Source organism: Rattus norvegicus, chromosome 4, assembly GCF_021556685.1.
Source record: "Rattus norvegicus strain SHRSP/BbbUtx chromosome 4, alternate assembly SHRSP_T2T, whole genome shotgun sequence".
NCBI lineage: Eukaryota > Metazoa > Chordata > Mammalia > Rodentia > Muridae > Rattus > Rattus norvegicus.
In genome coordinates this window covers 157,468,567-157,483,919 of record NC_141537.1, presented here as the reverse complement: position 1 = coordinate 157,483,919, position 15,353 = coordinate 157,468,567, and the positions used below count along the sequence as shown (strand labels likewise).

General features: G+C 42.6%; 1 protein-coding gene across 1 annotated transcript; it reads right to left on the bottom strand.

Annotated features, from left to right (window-relative positions):
- Positions 1–1,474: 1,474 nt before the first annotated feature.
- On the bottom strand, positions 1,475–10,333 carry LOC147995052 (killer cell lectin-like receptor subfamily G member 1). Its single transcript, XM_087659550.1, has 5 exons — positions 10,327–10,333; positions 9,140–9,196; positions 7,902–8,071; positions 3,053–3,150; positions 1,475–1,632 (listed from the first exon to the last, which is right to left on the bottom strand). Exons 1-5 carry the CDS (start codon positions 10,331–10,333, stop codon positions 1,521–1,523), a joined length of 444 nt encoding a protein of 147 aa, XP_087515676.1. The 3' UTR covers positions 1,475–1,520.
- Between the last annotated feature and the right edge of the window lie 5,020 nt (positions 10,334–15,353).

Here is a 15,353-nt window from a genome sequence, read left to right as displayed (position 1 = left end):
TTTATATCACTTAAACATATGGTAAATTTTATGTATATAAAATAAAATAACTCCTCTTATTTTATTCACCAGTCTGTCTATTAAGCGTTTGCTAAGTGTCAGCATTTTCTTAGATGCTGAGATAGACAGGTAGAAGAATGACTGTGAAGGGTAACATGGCAGTCAGCATCCTCAAAAGACAGAGATTTCCTTCTGTTGTGTTGTGTGTAGACCCAAAGGATACGCTCTCTCCTCGCCTGTGCCCAAAGTCTACTAAGAAGAAATAGTGAGGTCTCTCCTCACTTCTGAGGCATCGGGGCAGGAGTCAGCCCCATAAATGACCTCTGTAAAGTTTCCTCTGTAGAAGCCCAGTCTCAGACTAAAGACAATCACACACTCACCCAGTAGAACAGAATCTGTTGTCACACACTGGCTCCTTCAACCACACCCAGGCAGGAGTATCTGAAGAAACTTCATTAAGGGCAGGTCACTGGGTAAGTGTGAACAGCTGAATCAGTAGAAAGCTTCATCCTGTCGTCATCTGCTTCCCACACTGTAGAGCCATGCCTTCTCGCAGCAAGCAGTGTTTCAGCATAAAACTCCACACACCACAAGCCACTGTTAGCACACGATACGCAGTGGGGTGGGGGGAGGCAGGTACCATTAGCTGGCATAGTTTATGTTCTTCATAACAGTGCACAGGAAAGGGTCTCACCAATGCTACATGCACACACTTCTTCAGATTAATTCAGGATATAAAATAGACATGTAGCAGAAAGGTATTTTTTATTTTAATTGGGACTTCTTTAATTTTTAGGGAAATTAGGGATAGATAATGATTGTACACATTTATGGGGCACAGTGTGATATTTCAATGTGTGTGGAAATCATCCAGTCAGGGTTCTCAGCACATCTCTCCTGCAGGCATTTGGTAACACCCACAGTCCTTCCACCTCGCTATCCGGAAGTTCACAACATATTGGCAAACATACAACAATCATTGATCATGATGGTCACCCCACACCAGCCAAACCATTAACCAACCTCTACCATCCCATCAGTCTCCTGGACTCTGGTAACCACTGCACTTCTCCCTACACCTCAAGCTTGAGCTACTTCAGCTTCCAAGCAGGGGTGAGAACAGGAGGTGTTTGCTTTTCTGTCTCTACCCGATGTCTATGTAACGTGTTATTGACCGTGGTGGGGGTTCTTCTGCAGATGAATAGTTTTGCACATATCTTTGATAGAGATGGCAGAATATGGGATGAGAGAGCTAGGGTGAGTTTGTGCAGTAAGAGCCATCAAAATAAATTTTATCTATTTCATTTGCCCAGATTTAGGCTTTAAATGGCTAACATGACTGAGAAAGCCCAGTTGAAAAATGCCAGCTCCCAGGAAGGAATGCTAACGCCTGTGTAATGCCGTATCATAACAGGTTGGGCATTTGCTAAACACACCTTTGTGAACAGAGGTTCCCCATGCCAGTTCCCTCTTTTTGAAGACATGTGGCAGATCTGAGGCTTGGGACACAGTGGAATCCTTCAGGGCAGGACCTTCTCACAGATCCACTGCAAAGCAACCTCACAACTGGAGGCGTGGAGGCCACACCTGTGGATGGTGCCACACTTCTGTACCATGCTGTTAGAAAGAATGCTGTAAGAAAGCAGAGGCATTGGTCACTTTCGGTAACCTTTGAGGTAGAAGACTTAAAAGGCATGAACGAAAAGAAGTAGAATGAATCTAGTCTCCTCAGATCCCCCCTGCACCAAAGCAGTCAGAGAATAAGCTGTTTATTGTCCCCTCGAACATGTCGCCACATTTTTGTCCTTTCCTATGATCACCGGTTTTCTTTCCTGTCTTTGTTCCTTTATCTTCTGTGGCACAGCCAAACCCACTAGAAACAGAGGGTCCTGATGCCAGCACAGTTCCAGGAAAGCTGAGAGGGTGGCTTGCTCACATTGCTGTCCTGTCTCTAATTTTGGCTTTTGGTCTCTGAGTGTTGTACTCTTGGGGGATTTTGGCATTGTGATTCAGTTTATGTCTTTTCCAGAGAAAATTATGTCTGAGTCTTTTTAGGAAAATGCTAAAATTCACTTTATCTGGCACTACTGGGGCCTTCTTTATGCCTTGGAGATTCTTAAGCACCGATTAGCACAGAGGAGGCCATTTCTCCAGGGGTCTGCGAGGGGTATCTGTCCCTGCGCTAATGCACACAGCATCATTGATGCAGGGTAAACAGAGGCAATCAACTAACTCTGACTGACCAGGGGATGGGCTACAGGTTCAAGATCTCTTCTTATTATAGACTTCGAGATCTTTATAAATGTAAAGATAATGGTCATACTGGGTACACCCCTGAAGGAATAAAACTCAGAAAGTAAGATAGTTTGACTAAAATAACTACTTTATAGAGTACATGATGAGATAGCAATAGAAGTTAGGTATTAGTATTTGCTACTCACAAAAAGACCACTTCATATCGTTTCTGTTTGTTTGAAGGGCTTTCAAATCCTCCATCCTGTAAGCAGGAGGCCATTTATGAAATGTGTTTCCTTTAGATTCTCTACATTGGAATGGATGGAGAGGCAGGAGAAGGAGGAGTTGGAGAAGGAGGACGAGGGGTTGAAGGAGTCGGAGGAGGAGGAGGAGGAGTTAGAGGAGGAGGAGTTGGAGGATGATGATGATGATAATCTATTCTGTTTGTATATTCGAATTGTAACTGAACTGTAACCCTGGAAGTGTAATGAAAAGTCAAACGTATTCTCTTCCACTTGGATAATCATTGGTCTGTCTGTTCCGTGAACCTTGTATAAATAAAGAACCTGCTTGCAGAAATGGCCTGATTGCTAGTCAAAGCCATACAGGCAGCCCTCTGCCCTCCTGGGGGCCCCCAATCAGGAAGGACCCTCCTCACGTTCTGGGGAAGCATCTCCATACCCCTACCCACCCTACCCACACCTACATTGCAATCTCTCTTTTTCACTCTTTGCTGTCTGTCCTTTTCCTTCTGTTTCCCTGGGTTTTTCCTTCCTTCTTCCTCTTCTTTCACTGCCTCACTCCTCAAACACTTTACCTTAAGCTGAGAGCTGGGCCATCTTCCCTCCTCCAGTTATTCCTGTTCCTCAAGCCAATCCAGTAAAAGTCCTTTCCCAGGTACTTCTGCAACACGTTCTAAGAGAAAGATTGAAGACAGTGAATAAAGATAACAAAGACACCAGGACCCCTTGAGTGAATCACATATTATCCTTATCTTTTCTCTCTCTGTGTCTCTGTCTGTCTGTCTGTCTCTCTCAGATCCAGGTGAGCATTGGATGTTTTTGTACCCTACAATTCATCTGTTGAAACCCTAACTCCTGATGGCACCTGAAATTAGATAGCTTCGAGTTGATTAGGCTTAAATGAAGTCATAGATGGTACCCCATGATTTGATGCTAAGGACTTAAAATAAGAAGGGACCAGAGTTGCGGCTCTCTCTACAGTGAGGACCCAAGGCAAGACACTCAGATGAGCTGAAAGAGGCTCTAAGTAGCAACCTTGACTTTAGACATCCCAGTCTCCAAAACTGTGCCTGCTGTTAAAGCCATTCACTCTAGGGGTTCTTATTGAAATGAAGGAAGTTGAGGCAAACAACCACTTCAGTTAACTAAGCCCTCTTTCCCTCATAATTCTAATGGGGCTCCTGGTACTAACAAAGGAGCTGCCTCGCAGAACTGACCTTTAGTTTATAAGTACACCTCACACTATAACAGATAAGATATTGGGTCAGATCTGTCTGGACTGCCAATTCCTTTCTGATTAGATGGAGCCTGATAGGTACTCAGCAGAAAGAAGCTCGACCCTGCTGCAGGAGCATTCACCTCACTCATTATCCACACCACCAGCTGCAGTTACACTCACTCAGTGATATGCTCTGTGTCCCCCATAAGGCTCTCATTTTCAATGGGCCTTTAGGCCGACTTAAACTAAGTGTACCCCTGTGTGTACCCCTTGGGATGGGATGAACGATGCTTTGCTCTGTACAGTAGTAGTACAATCCAGTGAAGATGTTTATGCCCTCAGGGAGCTACCCACCGCATTAACCAGAACAAAGAATAAATCCACAAAGATGGATTTTTGTTGTTAAGGTTGTACATTCATGTAATGAATAATTACATTTTCAATATCTTCCAATGACAGCTTAATTGATTGAATTTGGACTGAATTACCTTTTGGATTTGAATGACCTTTTTATGGTATCATAGATTAGTGTTTGTTGAACCATTTCCTTCAGAGGAAATTGTCTTTTATTCAGAAATCATGAAGGCCCAGTGAAATACCAACTCTATTATTATGATGCTCCTAAATGTCTCAATTGGGGGTCATTTTTACTCTGATTCTGGAAGAGGTCACCTGAGGAGAAAGAATGTATGGTTTCTGCTGTAGACACCTTTCAGGTGTCTGAGTGCATCCTTCCCAGCACGAAGAGAGTCAAAGGCCTAAGTTCTCTCTGCATGTCCAGGGACAGCAGACAGTTGGAAACTCTTCTGTGCTCTCTACTAAGGCCAGAAGCACCTCTATCCTCTCTTCACTAGGTTTCAGGTTTTAAAATCTAAAAATCTACACGTACAAAGGCTTGCATAATCTGGGCACTGCCAATCACTTGTTCACCAACTTCTAGCCCCATCTGCCTTCTTTTCTCCTTTTTGTAACAGGCCAAGAGCATTCTTGCATTAGAACTTTGCACAGCCTGTACTGCGCCCTGGATTTTTGATGACCGTCATCCTATAGGCGTTGGCCTTGCTTCTGAAGGGTCCATGTAGAGCAATGTCCAGTCACTGTCCCATCAAACTGTGCATTTTCTCCAAAGCATGAATTACCATATTTATTTATGACTTTAGTTGGCTGTCTCATCTAAAATTTCCCACTATAATGGCAAGAACTCTTGCTTACAAGAGTCTCAACACCTTGAAGAAATATAGGAAATACCTTACTCATATGTAGTATTTGTGGAAGAATAAACTTTGGCATCAGGCTCATGCTATCCTAAGTACAAATCTCCATACCTTTTGCCTCTTGTAAGTACTGACTGTGCACACTGAGTAGCATGGGAGAATGAAGGAGAAAGAAGAGATTGGACAAAGTGATAGGCCAGTGCTCAAGTTGGCATTTGTGGGCCCACTGTCTAAAATGGTTGCTTATATTGAAGGAGACATGTAGGTGCCTCTCCTGGCTTTTTAAGAAAACCTTTCACTTCTTGGGCTGGAGCTGTGAAGTTCAGTGGTGAAGCGATTGATTACCTAGTACATACGAGGCTGTGGTACTGTCTCCATAACCACAAGAGAGAAGGAACATCTTCATTGCGTTTTCTCATCCTCTCCAAAGGAGGACCAGAGCTAGTAAGGCACTGAAGTGGGAAGGCATCTTGCAGGGCAGGAAAGAGCACCTCTTCTTGTGCTGGTTTATTATGCTCAAGTCCCATACGATGCTAAGCCACATGACTAGTCCTCCTACTCAAGGTGAACCCAGATGTTCAAAAATTTCTCTTGAATATCATCCCACATGAACAAGGCCTTCAAACACAAATAATATTATTTTTCTCTCTCCTCCTGATTGGTTTATTAGGGTATGTGGGCACATGTACATGTGTCAAATAGAAGAAACATAAATGTATGCCTAAAGGTGTTAGCTCAGAACTCTTTATCTCCCAAAGAGATTGACACTTCTGGAGTAGGCAATGTTTGCTTGGATTCCAGAAAAGGGGAACACCGCAAAAACCAAAATGAACCAAAAAAATGTTAGATTAAGTGGGGCTCACCACAGCTCGCATGTGTGGAGGTTCCAGGATTGAACTCAGGCTGTCTGGTTTGGTGGCAAGCACCTTTCCTCACTGAACTATTTTGTGACCTGAATTTTTTCAGTTTTTATAGACTTGTTTTGGTGGTCAGAATCTCGGTCTGTAGGCTGTGTTGTCCCAGAGCATAAGCTTCTCTGACTTCAGGCTGCAGAGTGGAGGAATTGCCAGTATGGGTCACCACATCCAGAATTTTGTTTTTAAATATGGTCTTTCCAGACACACATGAAGCTAGGTGTACTGCTCATACCATGATCAAATAAGTCTTGCCTTGAGAACAAAAGAATACACAGGGGCAATGGACTCTACCAATCTGTACACGTCGTTTTTATTTGAGAGACATTGACAAAAAGTGAAAAAAAAAGAAAAAAAATCAAGTAAGAATTCACAGGAATGTGGGAAATTACTTATCAGTAGCTTTATTAAATGTAGCAGGGGTTTATTAAATAAATGTAGCAGGGGCACTTGGCACCCTCCAACTCTGACTGGAACCAAGCGTTCTGGGTTTAAAAAACAAACAAAAAAGTCTTGACTTTGGAAAAGTAGTGGACTTAACTCAACAGAGTACTCTCCACAGTGGGCACATGATCCAGGAAACATAAAGAAAGAAAACACAAAATCCTTCAAGAATCCTCCGGGCACAAAGACAGCCCGACTCCCAGATACTCCTTGTCTTAGCTCTTCTGGCTGTCCTGGGCGCATGTCTCCTGTGCACATGAGGTAGTTTATGGCGCTGCTGTAGTTGATTCTCTGTTGCACTGTCTCGTGTTGTGACTCACTGCTGCTCTGTCAGAGTTTAGGGGCAAATGTTTCCAGCTAGTTCCTCACTTTTGCTAATGACTTCAGTCAGGTGCTCAAAGTTCCAGAAAACAAGGCTATGTAGTATATCTTGCCACTTGGCTTAGAGAAAGGATAAAGGAAAAGCACATCTCTGAAGGATTTGGAATTTAGATCCTTCCTGAATTTCAAGCGCATAAGTGTTCTTTTGAGAGAAAATAAACTAAATAGCTCATCTTTACTCAAAATAGGCAGTGTCAATCCAGAACTGTGGTGAACTACTTGAATCCCAGGAGATTAGTCTGAATGGATAGCTGAGCCCAGGACATCGTGAGTTTGAAACCAGCCCATGCTACAAAACCCCTAGCTCTCAATTATTAATGAACTACTCTCTGTGGTTTGATTTTATTCCTCCATCAAATTAAAAAAAAACCCTGCAATATCAAAACCAAAAATCATCTAAGATTTCTTACTTTCTTATGTGTGAATTGTATCCGAGGTTGGTCAATTTGTTCAGGATGTCAGCTCATCTTAGGGCTTGGAGAGACTCTGGGTGCACAGGAGCTGAGGGGGCTGTAGGAAACAGAGCTCCATTCCCACCCCATCCCCCACTATCCCCCCAGCCCCACCACCAAACCCACCCCTTCTTCTAATTGAACTTTCTAGACATTGTTTCCAATCTGGAACTTACTGAAATCCGATGAATGAAAAAACACTCAGCAGAGGACATTTAAGTGCTTATCTGTAGTCCCTTTGTCCCTGAGCCTGTCCTTGCCAAGTTCCACCCACTTCCTCACAGAACTGGACCTCTGTATTTCAGGACCTCATCCCTCATTTAACTAAGCTTGTGTTCTACATCTAGTTTCTCTGCATCATCTCCCCTCTGTCACACACACACACACACACACACACACACACACACACACACACACACAGGCAAGTACAAGCACAGGAACATGCACATATACACACCACAAGCACACTATGGCATGTGTGTGCATACATGTGCACACATAAATAAATATATGTGCAAATTCACACATAAATAAACAATCATTAAAAATTAAACACATACACAAATTAGATAAATGAATATTTAAACACAGACACGCATACAAAGTTTGAAGGCTGAGGCAGGAAAACCACAAGTTCATAGCCAGCCAGGACTATGTAGGAAGACGTCATCTCAAAGGAGGGAAGGAATAGAGGAGGTGAGAGGAAGAAAGAGTGGTTTGGTCCCAAGCTACGAAAAAAAAGAAAAAAAAAGAAAGAGGGAGGGAAAATAGCTCTATATTTTCTATATGTTTTCATTTACCACTCCCTGGTTGTCTGGAAATGTAAGGAGATGCGAGCCTTTGTCTGCACAGAACTTCAGACTAGAGTTCCAGTCCCTTTTCTCCATTGAGAAGTAGTAACAGTGGCTCCCGTTCCTCATCCAGAGGTTGGGGCACCTGGAGCACTGGGAACACATAAAGCCCTTGGAGCCTAGAAGGAAAGAGGATGCAGTTCGCATCTTTGTGGACCAAATGATCCTGGAAAGTAAAAAGGAGATACAGGAGAACATGGCCTCTCCAGTGTCTACCTTGCCCTTCCCCTTGTCAAATACTGAATGGTTCACCATGTCCAACTCATCACTCTGAAGTACTTTCCACTAGGCAGGCATGGATTCTGACCAAATGTCTGCTCAGCCTGTGGAGCACATATACACTGAAAATGATCTGTATCCATGTGATACACACACAGCGCATAACGGATGCATGGGCTGTCATGGTACATGTCTCTGTGCTGTCTATATAGCCCCAGTGAGTTCACGGAGTTCATGAATTCACGTGTTCAGAACCTTTCAGGACATCCAGCCTCAAGACAGCATGCATGAGGTGTACAGGAAAAGGAGGCCAGCCAGAAAGAGCCAACAGATGTCATCTCTGGAACCAATAGAAATTAGAAAAAAAATCATCTTCAGCCAAAGTCACTACTTAAACATAATTTTTTTTCTGACAGAAAAGCACATTTTCCTCTAGAAAATACAATCCTCCTTCCTTTAAAGTGCTTGAAATGTGTGGCCATTGTGTAAACATCTCAGGACTTCAAATAAGTTTTCATGATTGGGGTTTTTCCTTCCACGAGACTCATTTGCATAAAATCACCATAAGTCATCCCACCAAAGGACACACGTACATACATGAACAACTGTCGTACATGTACATATACTAGATTGGTAACTGGAAGTTAGGAAAAGCTTCCTGAGTCTCACTGAGGGAAGGCTGTGTAAGTGAGCATGGCACCAGGGTTGAAGTCTTCAGACTGAGGTGTCAAATTGCATTTGGTGGCCTCATGCCTTTTCCAGACAACTGTGGCAAAATCAGCCTGGATCAGAAAACTTCCACCTTCCTGGGCGTTTCTCTGCTGAAAGTTAGGGCCTGAATACAAAGTGCAGAGTGTGGCTGAATCCTATGAATGCTCTACTAGAGTCTGTAAAACCCTGCCACTAACAGTCGTCTTGCTTTATAATATAAAGGGAAAGGTTAATTTGGAGGTGAAGTTAGCACTCACCACAGCACAGAATCTGTTGGTACAACAGCAGACTCATGAGAATCACAGTCAAAAGCCCTGAAGGGAAGAAAAGTCTAAATAAATAGAAAGCTAAGAAATAAAGCAAGCTAGATTTAACTGAGATAATTAGATCGATCATAAGGGCTGAGCCTCTGTGAATGGATCAATGCTGGGGAAAGTTCAGTTTTAAATGTAATGGTGTCTTAAGCAATTAGCTCAAATCCCCTGTGAAAGACCATGTGAAGACAAAGGGTAGCAGGCAGATGTCTACCAAGGTGTGTGGAAGGTGCAGTTACACGCTCCCCAAAAGAGGGCGTGTTCTGAGCACACTGTGTCCCGAATACAAGAGAGCATTTATGTCTTTCCACAATATCTGAACTTACTGAAATAACAAAGTAACAAGGTGTGGAGGTGCAAAAGGCAGGAAATGGTCAGACATTCCTACTTTCCTGAGGTGAGCAGCTTTGTGTAATCATACAGTTTTAATTAGGAATTTTAGCACTCGATGTACATACTACATCTATCAACTTTCTTCTATCCTTTCTTCTCTCTCTCTCTCTCTCTCTCTCTCTCTCTCTCTCTCTCTCTCTCTTACTTTATTCCTTATCATTTGGGCTTCTTTGATTGCTAGCTATACATAGGTTTTATAATCACTTTAAGGGACTAAGAGGCCACAGAAGCCTTGAGGTTTCAGAAGCCAGATAACAGAAACACGAAGGAGTCAGCAGTGTTAACAGAAGAAACAGAAGCTGCAGGGAAGCTGAAGACACATCCTGGGTCTGAGGTCAGAGGTACAGACTTGAGTCCGAAGAGAAAGGACAGGAGAAAGGATAGATGGATAGACAGCAGGTCCCATGAAGGGGAATACAGGCAGATGCCACTTCCTTTGTCAATGGCAGGGATTAAACCAAGATGAAGCCCTTGGAGAGTCAGGAGTTCTCCATCTGTCCATCTTCAAAATACACTGAAAGACAAGGTAAAATCTTTGCAGGAAATCTCCCAGGGGGCAACACTACAATCTTCCTGCAATTTAGACCGTTTTGTCTTCGTGCAGGGCAGAGAGGCAGATCAGGGTTGATGCTTTGGACGAAAACACATGTGACAGAATGAATGAACAGGATGTAGAATAAAGAACTAAGCTCATTGAGGGACAAAAACAGTAACAGAAAAAGCAGCCCTCCTCCCACCGTCCATCTTCGTGTGGGTTGGCCTTGACTTCACAATTGCCAATTAAACAAGAAATTTATTTCCACACTTTAATATTAACCCAAGCTGAATGATTTGTTGGAGGGCAACATGACACCACCTTCCATGGCCATAAAAATAAATCCTTTTTGAGCATATTACTCTGCAACGATGGCTTTCTCAATGATACTGAACCCATCAACCACTGTCTTTTGAGATCTAGAGTTTCTCATGAGAAGTCAGATAGGGTAGTTGGGATGAACCCATAGATGTTCCTCATGTGTCCTGGGGTGCCTTGGAAACAGAGCACTTTTTTTTTGACTTTTTTTTTTTCCGGAGCTGGGGACCGAACCCAGGGCCTTGCGCTCGCTAGGCAAGCACTCTACCGCTGAGCTAAATCCCCAACCCCCTTTTTTTTTGACTTTTAGAGGACTTTATTTTTATTCTTTTTTTCTGAGCACTTTTTTACAGCATCTCCATGAAGGAGCACTGTTTTAAACCTATCTAAGTTTATGGTAAAGGCAGTTGAATGGCTGCATGCAGAGATGATGAGTCTATAAAAGCCAAGTCACAAAGCCGTTAAAGAACTCTTTCTAACTTCCCAAGTAGTACAAACCAGTTTCCCTCACCAGGGAAGCACAATGCTTCCAGTGTCTATCGTTATCTGGGTCTTTATTAATCATTACTGTTAAGGGTGAAAGGTTTTTTTACATGTGATATGACCTGTGCTATCTGATGTTTGCACCTTTTGTCCTCTTAGGCAGGCATTGTTTGAGAAGTTAGGAAACCTTTAGATATGTGGCCTGGCTGGAGGTAGAACGGATCTTTAAGAAACCTGGGAGATTGTCAGCACAGTGAAACCAGTTGCCTCAGACCCTGCTGCCAGTGAAGCAGCTGAGCCCACCCCCACGCTGGGCCTAGTCCTCTGAAAGCTGGTACAGCATAGCTTTGTGTGTCACCTTGACACAAGTTAGAGCCACCAGAGAGGAAGGAGCCTCAGTTGAGAAAATGGCTCCATGAGATCCAGCTGTGGGGCATTTTCTCAATTAGTGATCAATGAGGGAGGGCCCAGTCCATGGTGGGAGGAACCATCCCTGATCTGGTGGTCCTGGGTTTTACAATAAAGCTGCCTGAGAAAGCCATGAGGAGCAAGCCAGTTTGTAGCACCCTCACCCTCCATGGCCTCTGCATCACCTCTTGCCTCCAGATTTAGTTCCCATCCTGACTTCCTCCAACAATGGACTATGATGTGGAAGTGTAACACAAATAACCCTTTCCTCCCCAACTTGCTTTTTAGTCTTTCTTGTTTTGTCACAGGAATAGAAACCCTGACTAAGACAAAGTGGTCTCCACCTGTCTTGAAAAGAACTAGAGGATGATAACGGTATTTAGTGAGCTGTGATTGGCACGTTTATTCCATGACTTCCCAATGGTAGAGAAATTGTAATAGCCCGCCCACAGAAGGTACCAGCTGGAACTGGATCTTGTGCACACACTGCAGAAAGGCAGTTGGTTGGCTGGAGAGCAGCTGGACTCAGATTTTGGTTCTCAGAGAATTTTATTTTTTATTGTCCCTCTTTGGAATTGAACATCTGTGATCCCCACTGACCTGAACATAATGAGTTTGCTTCCTGATCAGTTGGGGTTTCTTGTTGTTTTGTTTTCTGTGCCTGGATTTTGAGTTATGGTTTATTGTTTTGGGTTTAGTTTGTGCATTTGCTTCAGGTGTTTTTTTTTTTAATTACTAGTATCACCTGTTTTCTCTTTATTTATTTTTGACATTTTGTATGTAGACTTGTTTCTTTACTGTAAAAGCTCTTGTTATTATGTATTAGCTGTAAAAAATGACTTCAATTATACTTGGATCATAACCACCAGCTTTTTATTTTCTCCATCCAGTCACCCCACTTCTCAAGCCTTTCCCTGTCGTAAGAAATCACTCTATTATGTTAAGAGTCCTACCCTACCACCCTGTCACTCAGGAGACAAAACATATCCTGGGGAATCTTGAGGGATGACGCATTCCCTTATGGCATCACATTGTCACCAACAGGCTACCATCTTTTTGATGGCTATAACTATGAGTTTAAGAAAAAGGAAGTAGGTCTCATGCCTGTAGGTAGAGAATAGAAGGTCTGCAGTAGTTAGTCAGTAGAGAATTTAAGGGTCTGAGCCAAAATGACCTCTGCCTCTCTTGAAATGCACTAGAGAAAAGCGCCTTAAAGAAGCCCCTGTGTTCACTCTCCAGCCACATCTTGATTCCAAGTCAGCACAAAGCTCATCCTTCTTGTTACTGCTGCTCTCATCAAGGTAAAAAATGTCCTCCTTAAGGGTAGTCTATGAGAGGTCACACTGCCTCCTGTCTCTGAATTGCTGGTCTCTTGCAGGGGTGTGTTTGGAGAAGTTAACACTAGGACAGTGGACCCCAACAGGAGGAACTGGGTCACTAGAAGCAAGGGGATTTGCTAAATCCATGTAAGCAGCTGATTCAGACACATCTTCCCAAGTCTCCAGCCATGCCTTCCCTGCTGTCTGAGAGCCTGGGCCAAAATAGAACCCGTGTACTGTATGTTTCTTCTCAGGAATGTAGTCGTGGCAGTGAAAGTAATAGAGACAGCAAGTGAAAAACTTCTTTTTTGGTTATGAAGAGCCATGATGATTGTCTCATTTCTTGCTATGACCTCATTGGTGCCATTGTGACAAAGTGCAGACCCCTCCCATTGAAGGCTGGAAGTGGGGGCAGGGAGACGCTGGATCTTGTCCACATACTACACAGAACCTATTGTTTGGTTGGCTGCAGAGAGGTTGGACTCACAGATTGGTTCCTGTAGACTTTGGTGTTATTGATCTCTTGAAAACAGACATTGTTGATCTGATTTGACATCCAAAGAGTCAGCTTGTATCCAGCTTTGCTGGTTTTGATTTATATCTCTTAATTGGTTTCTGGGTTAAGTTTGGGTTTAACTTGAATTTCTTGTTTTCTAGACCTGTAAAAATATTCTTAAATAAGCACAGTTCATTGATATTTTTCAATTTAATTTTTATTTTAAATGCATCGTTAGTGTGAATAAGAAGTGGACAATAAAGAATCTCATCACAGTACGTACTTGAAAACATCCGCTGAACGGTTATACCCACTAACCTTTGCTGGGCTTAAAGCTTTTCTGTCCTGATAACTATCTTGCCATGACCCCTCCTTGATAAAACAAAATCATGCCAGCTGGACACTACCATTGGTCCTGATAAACTTTGGCTTCCTAATCTCTTGGACCTTGATATGGGCAGGTTTCCTCTTTGCTGGTTTGGTTTTCGTGTTGTTTTTCCCTTTTCATTCACACACTCAATTCTTTTGCTTGAAGCATTGTTTTCTGCTTGTGTGTTAAATGTTCTTAATTGTTCCTTTGTCAACAGTTTGTGTCTGCCATGTTTTTCTTTGGTTTCATCTTCTTATTTGAAACCTTCCCTGTAACATAAGGAATTTATTTCCCCCTGGCACTCCTACACTTATATACTGAACTTGGGTCATCATCTACTCTGTTCCACTGCAGCAGGCCCTGGCATGTGACTGAAAGCCTCTCATTTTTATTAAGGTTCCAGCTATGTATCCATGGCCCTAGTTAGGCTCTCCTTATCTCTGGAACTGACATGTTGCAGACAAGCAACCCTCAGCCTGTTCACATTTCAGAAAAAGACAAAATTTCATTCTTCATGGCTGAGCATGGGCCTCTTCACTTGTCCTCCTTCTATGCTTCTTGTTGACCACTTGGTTTATGGAATTAACCCAAGATCCCATGCAGAACCCAACATGAACACAAAATATCACCTCTATCATGCATTGAAATGTATCTGAACTACAAAGTAATCTCCTAACAGATGTATATGTTCAAGAATATTGACAAATGTATTTATGTGTATGTGTGTATGTGTGTATGTGTGTATGTATGTATGTATGTATGTATGTATGTATGTATGTTTGTATATGCATGTATGTATGATGTTTGTGCATGTGGCCTCTGTGTGCCCATGTGCTGTTATCATTCTGACACCAGAGTAAAACCGGCTTTGTATGTTGTTTAGAATGATCTCATCCCTTTTTTGAAGCAGCTTGAGCATTCTTCTTTGTGGCACTTTACAGCCAATAGTTAAGCTCCATCAATTTGTTGGTCCAGGCTCTCTCTCTTTTTTTTTTTCTTTTCTTTTTTTCGGAGCTGGGGTCCGAACCCAGAGCCTTGCGCTTGCTAGGCAAGTGCTCTACCACTGAGCTAAATCCCCAACCCCCAGGCTCTCTTTCTTAGGGGAGACTATATCACATCTTTCTATCTTGTCCCTATATTGATCTCTTCATGTTTTGTAACATTCTGAATTTATCATCACGCCAACAGATTAGCAGTGGGAAGGCAGCAAGTGCTTCATATTTGATAACCTCCTATCAATTCTGATGTCTGAGAAAAACTTCTTTCAGGATTGTGAGCACTCTGGAGATCAAGTTTGCCTCATAGCCCTTAGGGTTCCAATGGATTCTAACTTGTCTCTTCTGTGTCTCACATTTTAATAATTTATGTCTTCTGAGTGATTAATGGCAAGTGTTTGTCCTATCAAATTTGCAGGTTTTTGTTTCTGTGACCTTTGTTTCACCTTCTATGTGTTTGCTTGTTTCCAGCTCTGATATTTCTTATGCTTTGCATAACTGCTTTGGGGCTTGGGTTGGGTTTTTGTTGTTCTTAATCTCTGAACACAAGGTGCATCATTAGGATGCTTGAGATATGTGTGATGTTCATGATATAGACACTGAGCACTTAGTTCCATTTCCAGCAACCACATGGTGGCTCACAACCTCTTCTTGCGTGTCTGATGACAGCCACAGTGTACCTATATATATTAAATAAATGTTTGAAAAGAAAAGAAGCCTAACAGCACAGAAACTGAGAGCCATAAACTTGTCTTTAGGCCTGCTATGCTTTTTGTTTTTGTTTTTGTTTTTGTTTTTGTTTTTTACTTCTAGCATCTTGTAGTGGTGTAATTCCCCACA

Excerpts from the sequence above, each read along its gene's own strand:
- LOC147995052 (XM_087659550.1), bottom strand. Across the intron at positions 3,151-7,901 it reads TTCCAGACAACCAGGGAGTG|AACGTGTTGCAGAAGTACCT; the intron begins GTAAATGAAAAC and ends TCTTTCTCTTAG. Across the intron at positions 1,633-3,052 it reads GGCCCAGCTCTCAGCTTAAG|CATTCTTTCTAACAGCATGG; the intron begins GTAAAGTGTTTG and ends GCTTTCTTACAG.